The 15,529-nt window shown below is 48.1% G+C and overlaps 2 protein-coding genes across 2 annotated transcripts in view; both read right to left on the bottom strand.

Annotated features, from left to right (window-relative positions):
* The window catches only part of LOC131742774 (lipoxygenase homology domain-containing protein 1), a 94,753-nt gene extending 90,756 nt beyond the window's left edge, over positions 1 to 3,997 (bottom strand). Inside the window, exon 1 of the mRNA XM_067016124.1 lies at positions 3,921 to 3,997. The gene's annotated coding sequence lies outside the window, so the exon portion shown is untranslated. The remainder of the gene's footprint in view (positions 1 to 3,920) is intronic.
* The window catches only part of LOC136791960 (lipoxygenase homology domain-containing protein 1-like), a 126,484-nt gene that overhangs the window by 7,021 nt on the left and 103,934 nt on the right, over positions 1 to 15,529 (bottom strand). The window contains exons 15-19 of the mRNA XM_067014662.1: positions 13,555 to 13,764; positions 9,575 to 9,753; positions 6,789 to 7,254; positions 6,182 to 6,336; positions 3,921 to 4,054 (exon numbers count right to left, since the gene is read on the bottom strand). Coding sequence (XP_066870763.1) covers positions 3,921 to 4,054; positions 6,182 to 6,336; positions 6,789 to 7,254; positions 9,575 to 9,753; positions 13,555 to 13,764 — 1,144 coding nt within the window. The remainder of the gene's footprint in view (positions 1 to 3,920; positions 4,055 to 6,181; positions 6,337 to 6,788; positions 7,255 to 9,574; positions 9,754 to 13,554; positions 13,765 to 15,529) is intronic.

Below are 15,529 nucleotides of genomic sequence, written 5' to 3'. Positions count from 1 at the left end.
AATAATTTTTCTTTGTCTTTAATTTTTGTCAGTTTGATTACTATGTGTCTCAGTGTGTTTCTCCTTGGGTTTATCCTGCACTTCCTGCACTCTCTGCACTTCCTGGACTTGGGTGGCTATTTCCTTTCCCATGGTAGAGAAGTTTTCGAGTATAATCTCTTCAAATATTTTCTCAGGTCCTTTCTCTCTCTCTTCTCCTTCTGGGACCACTGTAATGTGAATGTTGTTACATTTAATGTTGTCCCAGAGGTCTCTTAGGCTGTCTTCATTTCTTTTCATTCTTTTTTCTTATTCTGTTCCATGGCAGTGATTTCCACCATTCTATCTTCCAGGCCACTTATCCGTTCTTCTGCCTCAGGTATTCTGCTATGGATTGCTTCTAGTGTATTTTTCATTTCAGTTATTGTATTGTTCATCTCTGTTTGTTTGTTCCTTAATTCTTCGAGGTTTTTGTTAAACATTTCTTGCGTCTTCTCGCTCTTTGCCTTCATTCTTTTTCTGAGGTCCTGGATCATCTTCACTATCATTATTCTGAATTCTTTTTCTGGAAGGTTGCCTATCTCCACTTTATTTAGTTGTTTTTATGGTGTTTTATCTTGTTCCTTCATCTGATACATAGTCCTCTGACTTTTCATTTTGTCTGTCTTTCTGTGAATGTGGTTTTTGTTCCACAGGCTGCAAGACTGTAGTTATTCTTGCTTCTGCTGTTTGCCCTCTGGTGGATGAGGCTCCCTAAGAGGCTTGTGCAAGCTTCCTGATGGGAGGGACTGGTGGTGGGTAGAGCTGGGTGTTGCTCTGGTGGGCAGAGTTCAGTAAAACTTTAATATGCTTGTGTGCTGGTGGGTGGGGCTGAGTTCCCTCCCTGTTGGTTGTTTGGCCTGAGGTGACCCAGCACTGGATCCTACAGGCTCTTTGGTGGGGCTAATGGTGGACTACGGGAAGGCTCATGCCAAGGAGTACTTCTCAGAACTTCTGCTGCCAGTGTCCTTATCCTTGTGGTGAGCTACAGCTGCCCCCCTCCTCTGCAGAAGAACGTCCAATACAAGCAGGTAGGTCTGGTTCAGTCTCCTATGGGGTCACTGCTCCTTCTCCCTGGGTCCTGCTGCACACACTACTTTGTGTGTGCCCTCCAAGAGTTGAGTCTCTGTTTCCCCCAGTCCTGTCGAAGTCCTGCAATCAAATCCTGCTAGGCTTCAAAGTCTGATTCTCTGGGAATTCCTCCTCCCATTGCCAGACCCCAAGGTTGGGAAGCCTGATGTGGGGCTCAGAACCTTCACTCCAGTTGGTGGACTTCTGTGGTATAATTGTTCTCCAGTTCATGAGTCACTCACCCAGAAGTTATGGGATTTGATTTTATTGTGATTGCACTGCTCCTACCCTTTCATTGAGGCTTTGCCTTTGTCTTTGGATGTGGGGTATCTTTTTTGGTGAGTTCCAGTGTCTTCCTGTCGATGATTGTTCAGCAGTTAGTTGTGATTCTTGCAAGAGGGAGTGAGTGCACGTCCTTCTACTCCACCATCTTGAACCAGTCTCCCATGATTTTACATCTATCTCCCAGGGCAGGCTTTGCTCAGAGTTGCTCTCTCCACTTGCAAGTGGTTGGAGCTGGCTCAGCACAGAGCCCTTACTGCTGCTTCAATACCAAGGAAACAAAGAAAAGAAACTGTACAACACCAATGAGAAAGGATGGCAAGGGAAGAGGAGGAGATGAGGGGAGCGAGGAGTGGAGGAAGGAAAAAGAGAAAGAGAGGGGAAGAGGAGAGAGGAGTAAAGGGATGGTTCCATTCACAAGAGTGATAAAAATATAAGACACATGAGCATAAATGTAACAAGAACATGTAGCCTATGTGTAGCAAGTGGCAGAAAATGTGTAGAAAATGGCACTACTGAGGTACCTCAAAGAAACACTTGAATAGATGGAAATGTGTGCTCAGGGAAGTACTTCACCATTCTAAATATGCAATTCTCCACACATATATTTAACAGCAAAACAAAATTCCAACAGGGTATTTTTTTAAAAATCACTTAATGTTTTGATTGTAAAAGGTAAGAACAGCTAATATTCTTCAAGAATAATGAAAGAAGACAAGTACTGACAGATATTAAAATAGATTATAAAGCTACAATAATTTAAAAATTGTTGGGCTGGCCTAGAAATGCCAAATCAACCAAACAGAGTTCACTGATCCTAACCAGGCTGCAAGGGGAAGCCGGAATGTTCACAGTTTGTCCCTGTCCTTACTTTTTTTGCAGCACTTTATCCTTGTCAAGCTTAAATGACTTAGATTTTTGAGAACATCTTGAGAAGTTGGGCTGGCATCTTTAAGCCCATTTATCAGAAGGGCAAATGAAAGCTCATAAAGATGGAGCAACTTCTCCAGGGTGACCTGGTGAGTTTCTGGCAGAGAACCTACCCCAGGTCAGGACCCTGGTTCCCAGCCACGGGCTAGTCCCACAACCCTTCTGTGCCGCCATGATGACCTCATGGAAATCCATGACCTCAGGTTGTGTGTGAGCTGTCCCTGTCTGGAGTAATCTCTTGGGCTGGTGGGGCAAGGTGGAGGTGGGAGATGGGGTGAGCTCCATCAGTCCCTGCCCTGCACAGAGGGGAGCAGTTCAAGAAGAGGGCATGTTTCAAGAGACACCAGGCTGCAGGCCAAGAAGCTGCTTAATTCAACAAATATGTACTTAAGTGCCTGCTATGTTCCAGGCACTGGTGGGCCCTCGGCAGCTCCACAACCCCCTCAAGATCTTGTCTGCTTTCCTCCCCGCCTCCCTCCACTCCTCCCCACCACAGCTCCAGGCTTTTTTCCTGTCTATTGCCCTTTGGCCTCTCTTGCCCAAAAGGCAATGTGGCCTAGTGGTGGAAACACACCAGATTCATCTTTGATGGTCTGGAGATCTGGTTCTGGCTCTGGCACAATTGCTGCTGGGGCTGCAGCCTGCCCTTCCTGGGGTGTGGTTTCTTCACCCTTCCCAGCCTGGCTCCTGGGGCTAGTTGTGAATCTGAAGCAGGGGCCAGCAAACTATGGACTGTGGGCCAAATTTGGCCCACCTGCTTATGTACATCCCACAAACTAAGCAGAGATTTTACATCTTTAAATGGTTGAAAAAAATCTAAAAACAATAATATTTTGTGAAATGTGAGAATTACTTGGAATTCAAGTTTCAGTCTCTATAAATGAAGTTTTAGTGAAACACAGCCACATCCATTCACTTAGCATCATCTGTGGCTGCTTTTCTGCAGCAAAGGCAAAGTCGAGCAGTTGTAACAGAGACCAAATGGCCCTGAAAACCTAAAATATTTGCTCTCTGGCCTTTACAGAATAAGTTTGCTTATTCCTAGTCTAGAACATTAAAACAATGTCCTGGAAGTCACTTTGTACATGGAGAGACTTATAGGTTCTAAGTCTGTCCATGGAGATTGGGCCATGGCAAGGACAGAAAACCTGACTTTCTGAAACGATGGAGTCAAGAACTGGATTGGATGTCCTACCAGTCTGTCACCTGACAGGGAAAGCAGCTGAGGGGCTGCTCAAGGAGAGGGAATGGAGGGAGGCAATGCCCACCCAGCCAGCTCCATGGGCCAAACCCACATCCTAGCCACCCCACCCCCACCCTCACCCACCACAGCCACCCCACCCCCACCCTCACCCACCACAGCCACCCCATCCCCACCCTCACCCACCACAGCCACCCCATCCCCCCCTCACCCATCACAGCCACCCCACCCCCACCCTCACCCACACAGCCACCCCATCCCACCCTCACCCATCACAGCCACTCCACCCCCACCCTCACCCACCACAGCCACCCCACCCCCATCCTCACCCATCACAGCCACCCCACCCCAACCCTTTTTTCCATGACTACTTAGTGGCAGGCATGGCCTTCCCTCCCTCCCCTCCAGTCCCACTCACGTGATCTCGTTGTTCATGTCAGTGATGTCTATTCTGTCCAGGAACCAGCCTGGTCTGTTGCCCGAGTTGTCATGGCGAATCCGAATCTTGGTCAGGGGGCCAAGGTCAATGGCATAGATGGTGAAGGTGTCTGTCTGGGAAGGGTCAGAGTAGCACACTGAGGGGCAGCCCTCCCCACCTCGCCATCAGCTTCACCTTCCCAGGACCTGGGGCAGCCTGAGACCGGCTGTAAGACCCAAAGCATCAGGGGGAAGGGGGAATGGAAAATGCTGTCAGTTGTCTGGTGTTTGGTCTACTCTATTGGTTTTTGTTTTTGTTTATTGAGTTTTCATTAATATATAATATTATATTAGTTTCAGGTGTACACATAATGTTTTTATACATTATGGAATGATCACCACTTAAAGACCATTGTACATGGTACAATGTAATGTTGTACATCATTGTACAACATTATTGACTCTATTCCTTATGTGTACATTCCATTCCTGTGACTTACTTATTTTATAGCTGGAAGTTTGCAACTCTTAATTCCCTTCATCTATTGCACTATTGTCTTTACACCTGCCCCTGCCCGGGAGGTCTCACTTTCACTGTGTCCTGCACGGTGGAGGGAGGGGTAGGAGGGTGACGAAGGTGACGATAAGAGAGGAGTAGAGGAGAAAACAGTTGGCTGGGTGCTCCCAGTTGTGTTATGGGGAGTGTGTGTGTGTGTGTGTGTGTGTGTGTGTGTGTGTGTGTGTACGACCTGTTGCTTGGGTGTGTGCTGAGACCACGTGCTGTGTGTGCAGATACGTGCATAAACTCCTTCAACCATAACTTTTAATTAAGTACCTACTATAAGCCAAAGTGCAAATCTAAAGTGACTGACAGAATTTGGAGTGTTAAGACTTGGATTGCTCACCATTCAGGTGAGAAGAGAGACTGTGTACGATACAAGTATACACATACACACTGGAGGAAGCAGATGATACCAGGACCCATTGAAATTCTGTATACCCTTCACTTAGATTTTGCAACATTTGCTTTCTCTCCCACACTCTCTTGCTCTTTCTCTATTTTTTTTTCTGAATCATTTGAAAGTATATGGCAGATATCATGATCCTCCACTCAAATTCTTCAACATAGATTTTCTAAGAACAAGGACATTCTCATATAATCAGGGTACAATTACCAAATTCAGGAAACTTAAAGTCAACACACTATTATCTAACATACAGTCCTTATTCAAATGTCATCAACTGTACCAGTTACACCCTCTATAGCAATTTTCTTCCAATTCCAACCATCATAGTGGCTATAATTTTTAAAGGAAAGTACTGAAACACAGAAATAAATCCTGATTCTCAAGTCATGGGAAGGCAGTGTTGAAGGAAAAAGCAAGGAAACAAATCAAGCAATGAGCCCAGAAGTATTTTTAATGGATTTGACTTATTTCTGGTTTTCCTCTGTGTTGATAAGGGAATCTGGCTTTGGGATGGGGGCAGAAATGGGAAAGGTGAGATGAGAGACAGTCTAGCCAGAGGATGTAGTAAAATCTCAAAGGACAAGAATGACAGATGTATTTTTTCCACGCTTTTCCTACTATACCTAGAAGAGGGAGAGGTATGCATTTCTCTAAATGCTCAAAAGCCTTTGTGGCGTTACTGCCTCAGGATGCAGGCCAGGCTTCTCAGACTGTCCTTCAAGGCTCTCATGCCCTCACCCCTTAAACTGGTCCTGTCAAGCTTCCCAGAGGCAGCGCCCACCATGGCTTGGCATTAACCACAGCACGGCAAGAATACCCACTGTCCTCCAACTGGCCTTCCACACTTCCACCCCCACGTCTTTGTCATGTGGTCACATCTCCAGAGAACACCTCTCACTGTCATCTTTAGACATGGACACCATAGTCACCCACCATGGCCTCACATCCCTCCTTCTCACTAAGTTTCCCCCAAAGCACCATCTTATGGTCAGCACTGCCTCCTTAAACCCCTGCCCCACTCACTCAGCACCTGAGCATCTGCTACCCATACTATTTCCAGTTAGTTGCTGTGGGCTTCCTGGCACTGACCCCCACCTGTGCCTTTCTTACGTCCCCACCACAGAGCGCCGGGGCTTACAGAAGAGGCACTTGCATTCCACCTGGCTGGATTGAACAGAGCACACCGATGGACACAGTAGTGCCGTGCTGGGTGGAGCTGCCCCAGGAATCACCAGAGGGCTCTCTCCATCTGGGTCCCACCCACCGCCTTGGGGTCAGAGAGCCCGAGCCCTACCTGCCCCTGCTCAAACTTGTTGGACTTGTCCGACTTCTTTAGGGCCCGCTCTCCCGTGTCCCCATATTCCTCCCCGTAGATGGTCAGGAAGACATTGGCATCGGTGCCGGCCTTCGGCACACTCCCTGTGATCACCTGGACCTCGTAGGTGTTGGCTGGGGACACAAAAGACACAGTGTTGAGGACACCTGGGCCTTGGGGTGGACCTGAGGCTCAACCCCTCTGATCCGGCCAGATGGTGGGAGTAGGAAGGACCTCGGGGTACACCCACATCTACACTAACCTAGAATTGAACCCGTCCCTCCTCCCTACCCAAGACTTCCCTTTGCCGTGAAGCCCAAGAGGCTGAGAGTCCTGGCGAAACTCAGTCAGCAACCCTCCTACTGATGTCCCCCACGTTGAGTTACAGCGAGTTGTACCAGGGCACCTTCCAAGAGCCTCAGGACAAGGGCAATGCCAACCCCAGCAAAGAACTGCCAGTGGAGGCATTTCAGGAGAGGGCAGGTGAGGAGAGCCATGGGCCCCCCACGTGAGAGGAGAGCTGGGCACCCTCCCCCTCCCTGCCTCCCCCCCGCCAGGGGACCGGCTGACACCTCCTCAGGCTTACGCTCAGGACCCTCTCGGCCTGCGGGCACCAGCTCCACGACAAGTTCATTGTCCTCCTTGCCCCGGGCCAGCCAGCGGTGAGCGTCGAACTTGTACTCCTCGATCACCTCCTGCATCCCGGGTCCGAATTCCTCCTCCTCCTCCTCCTCGGTCTCCTCCTCCTCCTCCTCCGACGAGGACTCCTCCGACGAGGACTCTTCCTCCTCTTCCCCCTCGTCCTCCTCATCGCTGCCCTTCTTCTTCTTCTTCTTCCTCTGCAGCTTGGCCTTCAGACGCTCCTTTTTGAGCAGCTGCCGCAACTTGTCCTTCTCCTTCTTCCTCCGCGCCTCCTCCTCGGGCGTGAGCTCCTCCTCCCGCACGGCCGGGTGCCGCAGCCACACGGTGTCCACGAACCAGCTGGGTCCGAAGCCCTCGCCCGTGTGGCCGAGCCGGATCTTGAAGACCTGGCCCACGTCCGCCGCCTCCAGCTGCTCAAAGCGCGGGGCAGTGGCTGGGGGTCGGGGGTGGCATCCGCCCCGCCCCCTTAGAAGGCTGGCGCCTCTTGTGCCAGGAGCGTGGGATAAAGAGGCTGGGACCTCTGAGCTCAAAGTTGCCACCGCTCCTCTCTGTGCACGCAAGCCTGGTTTCCCTTCCTGCCTCCCCCTCCCCGCAAGCGGGTGTCCTTCTAAACCCCTGTACAGAGGGTAAAGGTGGTCTCCCTCCCTCTCTCTCTCTCTTTCCCCCCTTTACACCCCACCCCCACACACACGCCACGCACATCACACTCATTCCTATTTTTTTTAATTCCATGTCTTCATCTTTGTTCCCTCACGCAGAATGCCTTCATTCCTTCCTCTACCTCTAAAACCTATTCATTCTAATTCCTGAGCTTTATTATTACTTTTTTTTTTTTTTAGTTTGTGCTTTTCTGTGTTCTCCTTCCGAACATTTTTTTTCAGCATTAATTATATATAAATTTTGCAAGAAGCAAAAAAATAAGTGTTATTTTTCAAACAATGGAAGTCTCCCCCAGGCCCCTCCCGCACACCAGCTTCTCCTCTCCCTGGGAGCTCAGAGGAGAGGGGGCCCAGAGCTTGGCCCTGCCTGGATGCCCTCTTTGCCCATGTGCTCTGGTGTCTGCACATTAAGTGGGAATTCCTGAGAGCAGGGACTGTTCGTTCTTGCTTTTCTCTCCCACAGCCAGCACGTGGCTGGCTCAAAGGGCAGTGTCCGTGGATTTAGCTTTCCTTCAGAGGAAGCAAAGAAGGTCAGGTCAGGTCCTGGACCTTCGATCTGCCACTCTGTTCTGAGCCTCATACTGAGGGGAGGTCTGACCCCCGCAGAGCTCAGGGGACAGCTCACATGGAGTCCCTGCCGGTCGGGCCACTCTTAGGGCTCCCTGTGCTGATGGGCCCTTGCCTGGGTGTTTGACAATCCTCAAAGCCCTGTCCCACCAGTTCTCTGCTTGTGTGCTGGGGAAACTGAGGCCCAGGGCTGTCCTATGAGTTGTTCACTGTCGCATAATTGGAGCCCAGGTGTAGATGAGAACTCGGGCCTTCTGACTCCCGGTTCATGAAGCCACAATGCAGCCAAAACCACCTTTGTGAGAAAATTATTAGCCAGAATGGAGCCCAGGGTCCCCAGGAAGAGGAATGTATTATTCTCAGCTACGTAGGGGATGGACTCTGGATACGGTAAGTCCCTTCTTCAGCACATTCCATCTCCTCTCTAGTGCTTTCCAGGTCACAGCATCCTTGCAAGCCAGCTCACTTGCTGTCTCCTCTCCCCCCATCTGTCTGCCCAGCCGTGAATGCAGCCACCACCATATCCAGCCATGCAGTCTGTTCACAACAAGAAGATGCCCCGCTCTTACATCTCCATGACTTGATTTCCCAAGTACTTTCCCTGACTTTGACTGTTTTGATCTTTCCAGGGGCTGTGAAGCAGGCCAGGCAGGTATTATGAAGCTAGATTTGAGCTGGTAAAGAAGCTGAGGCTCAGAGAGGTGAACCGCTCGGGCCTCTGCATCCTCAGCAGTGTAATGAGGGGTTGGACTCCAGGAGGCCCCCTTCAGTGCTAACATTCCAGACACCTGTGACACTGGCCCAGCTCAGCTAGGACCCTCTCTGCTGGGCACTGGGTTAGGACTCTTTGCTGAGGGCCAAGCTGCTTGTGGCACACAGACACTCATAGACCAGCCAGCATGAATACGCTTCATGCACACACAGGTCAGCAGACCCACACATGCACACACGCACTCGCGTCCCACATAAAACATTCATGTGCCGCCCCAAGGGGCACCACCCTTGCATCCTCCCTCCTCTCCTGCCAACAACATGCTCGCACTCTCATCTCTTTTTCTCCTCTACTCGAAGGGAAGTGAGGAGGCCTTAGGGCCCTCAGAACACAGCTGGGAGACCCCAAGCCTCCCAGTTTCCTGTTTGGGAGGCACGGCCCCGCCCTCAGGCTGAGTGAGTGGTAGAATCGGAGGCCAAGGCTGGGAATGAATGTAGTAACCAAGGGTCTCGTGCCCTATTTTGCTAAATTAGAATCACCTGCTCCAGCAGGTCTCAGAATTGGCAGCACATTAGTATCTCTGGTAAAGCATTCAGAAACATTCCCAGAAAACACATCCCACCATAAAGGTTCTGATTTAACTGATGCAGGTGTAGACCAGGCAGCCCCACTTTTTTTTTTTTTTTTTTTTTTTTCCCTAAAGCTCCCCAGGTGATTCTAATAAGAAGCCAGGGCTGAGAACCAATCCTTCCACTTTCAGACATCTGCGGGGCCCTCTGTTGACAACCCCACCGCTTTGCCCCCACACACCTGGAATGTGTCCTTGGACGCCCGCTCAAACACTTTCGAGCGGCTGGAGAGGAAGAGCACTTCTGTCTTGCCTTCCTCGCCGTAGATCTGCATGTAGACTCGGGCAGTGGTGCTTGCACCGCCCACATCCCCTGTCCAAATCTCAACCTCGTAGTGGATCACTGGGTGGGCACATAGGGCAGAAATGGGACATTTAGTAATAACAGTCGTAATAATCATTACAAAACAAATGTTTCACAAGCCTGTACCATGTGTCTGGTGCTCCTTAGGCACTATCTTATCCAACCCTTCCATCAATATCATAAACCCCATTATTTCCATTTTGAAGATGGCCAAACTGAGGCTTCGAAGAGTTGAGTAGGTGGTGGAAATGGCAAACCCAAGCCATCAGACTCCAAAGCTCAGTTATCCTCTGTGTCACACACGTCCTCTGGAACCAGGGCCGAAGAGTAGCCAGTACACCAGCTGGCACCCTCTGCTGTGTGCCTACCCCTGGGCAGACACCACAGTGCAGAAAGAAGTAAAAGGCTGTGTGTCTGTTTCTTTTCCTTATTTTCAGTAAAGGAGGAGGGGTTGAAATGATAAATTTCATTTAAATATATGCACCTTTTAGATGATATCAACAGATACAGCTACACAGAGAACTGTCTGTATTTTGAAGTAGTCATACTTTATCAAGCTGGTAGAGGGTGGAAATGTGTTATAGGTATTTACCCCTAGAGGGCACTTCCCATAGGAGAGCAAAACGTCTCCCAGAACTATGGGACCATATTTATTCAAAGTGACTATTACAAGACTTGCCCTCTCAGCAATGCTATAAGACAAAATCAGAATTTTTTTCAAGTTGACTATTATTTTCAACAAGATGAGGGATCTCCCACTATCATAGCAATGTGAGAAATTGGGGGCTGCAAACAAGAGGACTAGCTGAGAGCCTGAAGAAGTTGAACTAGAGATATTGGCCTCAGCTGGGAGTGAGGGTGGGCTATAGCAGATGGACAACAGGGGGACTCAGGAAAAGCCGGCATTCTGAATGGAGAGAACCCTGAACCCAGTTCCCTCTCTCGGTTCTTAGAACAATAGCAGCCAGGGTTATACAAAATTAGCATAGATAAAAATGAGTATTCAGAGAAGAGAGCCAGCTATTGGAAATGAATGTGATAGCTGAAATAAAATATTCCAAAGCAAGGGTGAAGTCAAGGACAGTTCTGAAGAACAAAAAGGAAATTTCCCAAGAACAAATGAAAGAAAATCAGAGGAAGTCCAACATCTCACTAAAAGTTCAGTTCTAAAGAAAACAGAGGAAATAGAGAGGGGGAAATTGTCAAAGAAATAAATACAAAAAAGGGTCCCCAAACTAAAAAATGCTTCTAGACTGAAGGAGCCTGTGAGTTCCCAGAAGACTGGATGAAACTAAAATCACAAAAGACAGTGAGGACGTCATGAAATTTCAGAATGCTAGGGATAAAAATAGGATCCTATAGGCTTTTAGAGAGAAAAAAATCCAAAGTGTTGGGTAACAGAATGGCATCAGACTTCCCAAATACAGCCCTGGGAGCTAGAAGATGGTAGAATAATTCCTTCTAAACTCTGAGTTCTAACTCAGAATTCTCTAACAAGCCAAATTATGGATCAATGGTGAGAGTAGACCAAAGACATTTGCAGACATTCAGATTTTCCATTGCAGTGGAGAATGTGTTCCCTCTAAAATGAGGGAAGAAACCAAAGCAGAGGAAGGCATGAAATCCAGGAAACAGGAGATTTTACCCAGATGAGAGAAGAATGGAATGTCCAAAAGATAGTAGAAAGGAAGTCTCAAAAGGACAGCTTCATGGCAGTCTAGAGAACAGGACAGAGTTTCCCTTGAGACAGGGAGTGGGGGAGAAGAGTGCAGAGAGGAAACCAACAGAATTCCTATTGGGTTTGAACATATGAAAAGAATTTTAGTTCTATTGGGAAGATGGAGATAAGCTGGTGTAATGGCAGAATTGTGTACCCCCAAAATTGATATGTTGATACTCTAACCGTTAGTATCTCAGAATGTGACTGTATTTGGAGACAGGGCCTTCATAAAGGTGATTAAGTTAAAATGAGGCCATTAAGGTTGGTCCCAATCCGATGACTGGTGTCCTTGTAAGAAGAGATTGGGACACAGACATGCACATGCACACAAGAAGACCCCGTGAGAGACAGTGAGAAGGTGGCCATCTGCAAGCCCAGGACAGAGACCACAGAGAAAACCCAACCTGCTGACACCTTGATCTTGGACTTCCAGCCTCCAGAACCGGGAGAAAACACATTTTTGTTGCTTAAGCCACCTAGTCTGTGATATTTTTTAAGGTAGCCCTAGCACACTAATGCAGATAGGTGGGTATACAGATGGGTATATAGAAATATAGATGGTTATATCGAAAACTCTGCTAGTGAATAAATGAGGCTATTATTAACTCCAGAAAAAACAAAAAGTTGTATAAAAATTAAATATAATTGTTATAAGTAGGTGTCAGTAGTGAAGAATATTTACATGGTTATAATAATGTACAAATCAAATATTGATTATTGAAGGCTGGAAGGAGGGGATTGTGTGTGTGCGTGCCTGTGTACATGCATGCACATGAGCCTGTGCTAAAAAAAGCTAAATCCTCCTCTTCCATAGTAAGAAGTCAATAATTAATGTCTAGGACTGAAAAATCAAGAAATTGGTAAGCATATTATTGAAAATATGGAGACACATTTCAGAGGAAAAAGCTAAAGTAATTAAAAAGCTGTTACCTGTGAAGAAAGGGGATGGGTTGAGGGAAGAGGTAGGTAAGGGAACTCCTGCTTTTTTATCTTTATCTTGTTAACTAGTACCTGTATTACTATGATGGAAATCAAGTTTTAACTCATAAAAAGAGGGAAGGAGTTAATTCTTCATGCTGGCAGGTACCATTACAAAGCATGTATATGTGACACAGCCCTAGAGGAATTTACAGGTTAGTTGGGGAGAGAAAATACACACAATGAAAAGACACAAGGTGCTCTGGAAGAGGAATAGCTGAGTTTCTAGTGGGGTTCCTTCTCAGAGAAGCTTCCTGTGGGAGTGAGCCTTGGATGGCTGCTTTCAGGGTAGGTGCGGAAACGCAGAGGTGAGGGAAGGGACACTGTCTGTACCAGGGTTGGTCCCATGGTCTTCCTGACCCTCTAGATAACCTCTTGTTTCTCTGACCCCTACCTAATCTATGGCTCTCACATCATGTGCAATGGTGGCCAGATCGCCTTGAACTTCACCTTCATTCAAAGATGTCACCACCCTGTCCAAAAAGGTCCCTCACCCCCTGCCATTGCTAACCCTTTATCCTGCTTCCTTTTCTTCTAGCTCTTTCTTGGCATTATATTATGTATTTATTGTTTGTCTCCTCTGATGGAATGTAAAGTCCATGAGGACAAGGGTTTGGTCTGTTTTGCTCATGGCTGCCTCTGCAAAGCCTAGGGCAGCGCTGGCACAGAGAAACATTCAACGTATATTTATTGAATAAGTAAATGAATAAACAGCTTATATCCTCACCAGTCTTACCAGGGGGAAGACTATTTCTCAAACTCCTCTTGTACACAGGGCTGACAAGCTATATTTCTTTTTTTGGCCCCGCCATGAAGCATGTGGGATCTTAGCTCCCTGACCTGGGATGGGACCCATGTCCCTTGCAGTGGAAGCACAGAGTCCTAACCACTGGACCTCCAGGGAATTCCCAGAAAGTATATTTCTTAATAAAGTCATTTGTTGCCTTTATCCCCGAAAACAATGTTTTATCCATTGAGTCCTCAGTTTCCCCATCTGTAAAAGGAGCCCCGTTTCCCTCCCAGAACCCTGGTACCAGGGACAACTGGAAGCTTCCCCCCCTTGAGACAAGACCCAAGTCGCCCACAGTTCCTCCTCCTTCCCCGCTGCCCCACCCAACAGGGAACATTGTTGACGGTCCCACCATGGCCACCTCCGTACGTTTCTGGATGTCCACGACATCGCTGGGGTACAGCTCCATCTCCAGGCGCCCATCGGCCTTGTTCTTGTCCAGCCAGCGGTTGGCAGGGAAGATGTACTGCTTGCCTTGGCGGGGCACATGGATCCGGATGCTGCCCAGGAACCAGCTGGGGTTCAGGCCCGTGCTGTCGTGCCCGATCACCAGCCGGTTGATCTGGAAGGAAACCCAGGGTGCAGGTGAGCAAGGAGCCACTGTGTAGAAACCTTCATCCCTCCATCCCTACCCACCCCCAAACACCAGCACAAATGGCCCTCCTCAACCCGGTCTTCAGTTCCTTGGGAGACGCAGGCTTAGCAGGAGGAGGCTGGGTCCCAGGCTTGCCTGCCAGCAGCCAGCCAGGGGATCAGGGCACCACCTCTCCTGCCTGGAGCCTCTGTCCTCAAGTCTTTAGTCCAGCTCACCTCCTGGGTACGTTGTGAGAAACAAGTGGGGGAACAGGTGTGGCAGGAGCTTTGAAAGCTCTAGTATGTACTGAAAGTTAGGTGGTGGACTTCCTAAGATTGTGGTGAATGCACAAGAAAGCAAACGTTCGAAATATTAGCCATCAGCTTCTGATAGCCACGTTGGTGATTTGGCTTTGTTTTGTTTTAAGCCATACACTATTGGACGTATTTTTGCATGTCTTCTTCGACACACCCATCCTATAGGCGACAGAATATGCAGACAATCTCTTAGGGCTCTGTCATTCTGTGTCCAATTCCACCTCTCACTCTTAGAACTGAAGTGCATTTTTCCCTATAATACTCCATAGTTCAGTTGCTTCACTATTTGATGTTTTATGTTAGTTAACCTTTGCCCACAAGTAACATAGATGAGCGCATAAATGATCACGTTACCGTCCTTAAATGTACCTAGCTCTTCAACATTCAAATGACTTTTACGTTTTTTTTGACATGCTGTATACAGGGCAATTCTAACATCAGATGGCCTTTGAGATCCCTTCCAGCACCCCCTAGATTCTCTTTGTGGTGGTTTGGAGGACTGACGCTTGCCGTGAGTCTGGTGCCCAAAGGCTAGATTTAGAAATTTGTCCCTGTAAGCCTTGCTCTCACTCTTATGCATACTAAGTGCAACTTTGCTGCTGGTAACGGAAACACTATCGCAGCTGAGTGCATGTAGCCCGATCCCCTGGAATTGTGGGAAGGAGACCAACTATATCTACAGACACAGCCTGAGAGCCTTTGGGGTGTGTGCCAAGGGGCACTGGGAGAGCTTCGTTGTCTTTCTGTGGTGCTGGGACTGTGACAGAGCAAAGACTGGGACAGGTATTTTCTACATGATGTGACAGAAAGCACCTTAACGGCAGGGACTGCCTGTCAGTTCCACAACGACCAGCACCGGACGTGAGCAATGGTTCAGTCAATAACAGTTAGTGTTTATTGAACACACCACTGCATGTGGGTGTTACTAACATAGTTAATGCTATAACAACCCCATCAGGATCCCTTTTGATAGTAATGAGGAAACTGAGGCAAACAGAGATGAAGTAACTTGCACGCGGCAGGTACGTGGAAACACTGGGCTTCAGACCCAGGCAGACCCAGCCTGAAACCACGTTCCCACCCTCTTGGCCACACAGTTTGTTGAGGGGGTTTCAGAAACACAAGAAGGGCCCAGACGCCCTCCCCCATCCCTCAGATATCTCATTTATCTGTTGGCTGTTGCCAGAAATCCTTAGTAATGCAAACAGCATTTCAGTCTACAATTATTAATTCAGCTTAAAATGTAAATACATTTTGATCAAGGAAAATCTTGATGTAAGCTCATTACCTTCAAGATATAAACGACTGACATGAGATCATTCCCCAGAGCACCTGAAATAAGGTGAGGCTCGCCAAGAGGGGAAGGGGTTAGCAAAGGGGAGGTTGTAACCCTCTCAGTTTCCACAAGCCACCGCCTGAGGCGGGCAGGTGACAAC

The sequence above is a fragment of the Kogia breviceps genome, chromosome 15, assembly GCF_026419965.1.
Source record: "Kogia breviceps isolate mKogBre1 chromosome 15, mKogBre1 haplotype 1, whole genome shotgun sequence".
Classification (NCBI taxonomy): domain Eukaryota; kingdom Metazoa; phylum Chordata; class Mammalia; order Artiodactyla; family Physeteridae; genus Kogia; species Kogia breviceps.
Note: the sequence above shows the minus strand (reverse complement) of the source record. Positions and strands in the feature narration are given on the sequence as shown.